This window comes from Solanum dulcamara, chromosome 8 (assembly GCF_947179165.1).
Source record: "Solanum dulcamara chromosome 8, daSolDulc1.2, whole genome shotgun sequence".
In the NCBI taxonomy this organism is placed as follows: domain Eukaryota; kingdom Viridiplantae; phylum Streptophyta; class Magnoliopsida; order Solanales; family Solanaceae; genus Solanum; species Solanum dulcamara.
The window spans coordinates 2,631,965-2,634,430 of NC_077244.1; the positions used below are offsets into that span (position 1 = coordinate 2,631,965).

The 2,466-nt window shown below is 31.6% G+C and overlaps 1 protein-coding gene across 1 annotated transcript; it reads right to left on the reverse strand.

The window, feature by feature from the left end:
• Positions 1-1,179: 1,179 nt before the first annotated feature.
• On the reverse strand, positions 1,180-2,175 carry LOC129898897 (pentatricopeptide repeat-containing protein At3g22470, mitochondrial-like). The gene has a single exon (XM_055973612.1). The coding sequence runs from the start codon at positions 2,173-2,175 to the stop codon at positions 1,180-1,182; it is 996 nt and encodes a 331-aa protein (XP_055829587.1).
• Between the last annotated feature and the right edge of the window lie 291 nt (positions 2,176-2,466).

Below are 2,466 nucleotides of genomic sequence, written 5' to 3' on the forward strand. Positions count from 1 at the left end.
TTTTTAAGAAAATCTGTATGGTCACCATTTTTTTCTCAAATCAAAACTGATGTCTGGAAAGCTCAAGCGATGTTCTAATTGCCATCACATTTGGCAAATGCATTGGGTGTCATTTCTTTTGCAGGGATAAAAAGGAAACTGTATCACAGTGATACAGTGGCGGAACCAGGATTTTCATCGAGGGGATTCAAAAAAATAAGTAAACACGCTAATAGTATCCACAAATAAGCAGATCGGATCGGGTCATATATGAACGGGTCGGATCAAATATAAGCAACTAGATAAAATTCAACTTTAGCTCAACACTAACAATAAAATAGAGAAAGTACGCGTTTGACATAATATTAAAATCAATATGAGAAAATGTATTTTTAAAATTTTAATTATGGGTTCTGTCGCCGTCATTGTTGTATAAATACATTATTCAATTTTTGAAACTAAATAAGGAACACAAAAGATTATACTATCCAAAAAAATATATTAAAATAAGAGAAATAATTAAATGAAAGTTTAATAATGAGGATTTTCTTAATTCTTGATTTGTACGTTAAAGGCATATTTTTTCTTAAGTTGTGGTCACTAATCTGTAGTAGAAGGATAAGAGAATACTTCCAAAATCCAATCCTATTTATTTAATCTTACTTATAATCATATTATTCCTTAATCAAATAAAAATTAAATGTTTGACTTAAAATGAGTATGAGAGAAATTTTTTTAAAATTTTAAATATGAAAACTTAAAAAAAGTTATAACTTTTACTTAATTTTATAAAAATAGAAAAATTTTTATTGTAAAGTGTAATTCATTTTATGTTGTGCTCTAAAATATTAATGTAAAATAATTAAACACATATAATATAGTTTAATATTACAATATTGGGGTTGGACGTTTCATTTATTAAGCAAATAAAAATTAAAATTGGCTGAAACTAAAATATGAAAAAAAAAATGTTGCTACCGGGCTCGAACCCGCAGACTTAGCTCCAGAATTTGCAATTTCGTGAACCCCTTTACCGCTGGACCAAGTCTTTGGCTTGTGTTCAGGGGGTTCATTATTAAATATATACTCATAAACCAACAAATTGATTCTATACATACGGTGTAATTTTTCGACGTAGGCTGCATGTAGGTCCGCCCCTGCAGTGATAGCGTAGCCGAATGAACCAAACAAAAGAGATATTCAATTCTTATTTTTCAAGTGAAGCTCTGATATCATGTCAAGGACAGAAGGATTCTCCCTTACAATTTTTGCCAAAAACTCAGCTGTAGTTGCATCAGATGAGAAACCCCTTCCAGCCATTTCCTTCATAAAAGATGTCATTTCACTAATTTTGTTGCACCTGAGAAATCCTTGCAAAATAACATTATAAGTGACATTGTTTGGAGCACAACCACTGTCTTTCATTTTTCTTAGAATATCTTTAGCATCATCAAAAAACCCTTCAAGACAAAATCCATTTATCATTACGGTGTATGTTCTCACATCTGGGAGCAATCCAATAAAAGAAAGCTTCTTGAAAACAGCACGCGCTTCGTTGAGTTTACCATTTTTGCACAATCCGTTAATGACAACACTATAAAATGCAATAACAGTATATTCTCTACTTCTTTCTAACATATTAAAGAGTGACATAGCTTCTTCAACAAGTCTGCACTTAAAATAACCATTGAGCAAAATGGTATGAGTGTATATATTCGGCTTGGTCCCAGCAGATAGCATCTCAACGTAAATTTGTTTTGCTTCACCAGTTCTTCCAACTTCAAGACCTTTCAGGATAGTATTGTAGGTAACAATATCAGGTTTTGATCCCTTTTGAGAAATTTCACAAAACAATTGCATGGCCTCATCCACTTTCTTTTTCTTACAGTATCCGTTTATTAGTATGTTATGGCTAAAAATGTCAGGCTCAATGCCCTTATCTATCACGGTATCAAAAATTCTCCTCGCACTATCCACTTGACCACACAAATAATACCCATCCATTATCGCATTGTAGGTGATTATATTAGGCTCTACACCCTTTTCGACCATGTGTTTCATTACTTCCTCGGCATCTTCAACTTTGCTGTTTAATCCAACTTTACCCTTTCCTGAAATTGCAGAAGCAGAATGTGAATTAGGGAAGAAAGAGATAAAGGGAATAGCATTGCCATTTCGCAGAGAAATTCTCTTCATCTTCAATGGCTAATGGATGTGCCAATGTTGCCCTAATGGCTAATATAGACTTTGTGCTTTTTGGGAAATTTTTAGAATATTGGCCAACGAAAAAAGTGAATAATTCTTGTAAGTTATTACTTTTTTGTTGTAATTTCTATTATGTTTTTTTAGTTGATCCCAAAAGGAACGGCATGCTCCCTTTGTTCAATCTTAGTTATTACAATTTTTTTTAAAATAATGATTAATATGAGTAAAATTTTACTAAATTAATATAGGTTGGATAATGAAATATTATTATTTTATAAATGT

Coding starts and splice junctions, on each gene's coding strand:
- LOC129898897 (XM_055973612.1), bottom strand. CDS start 2,175: ATGAAGAGAATTTCTCTGCGAAATGGCAATGCTATTCCCTTTATCTCT.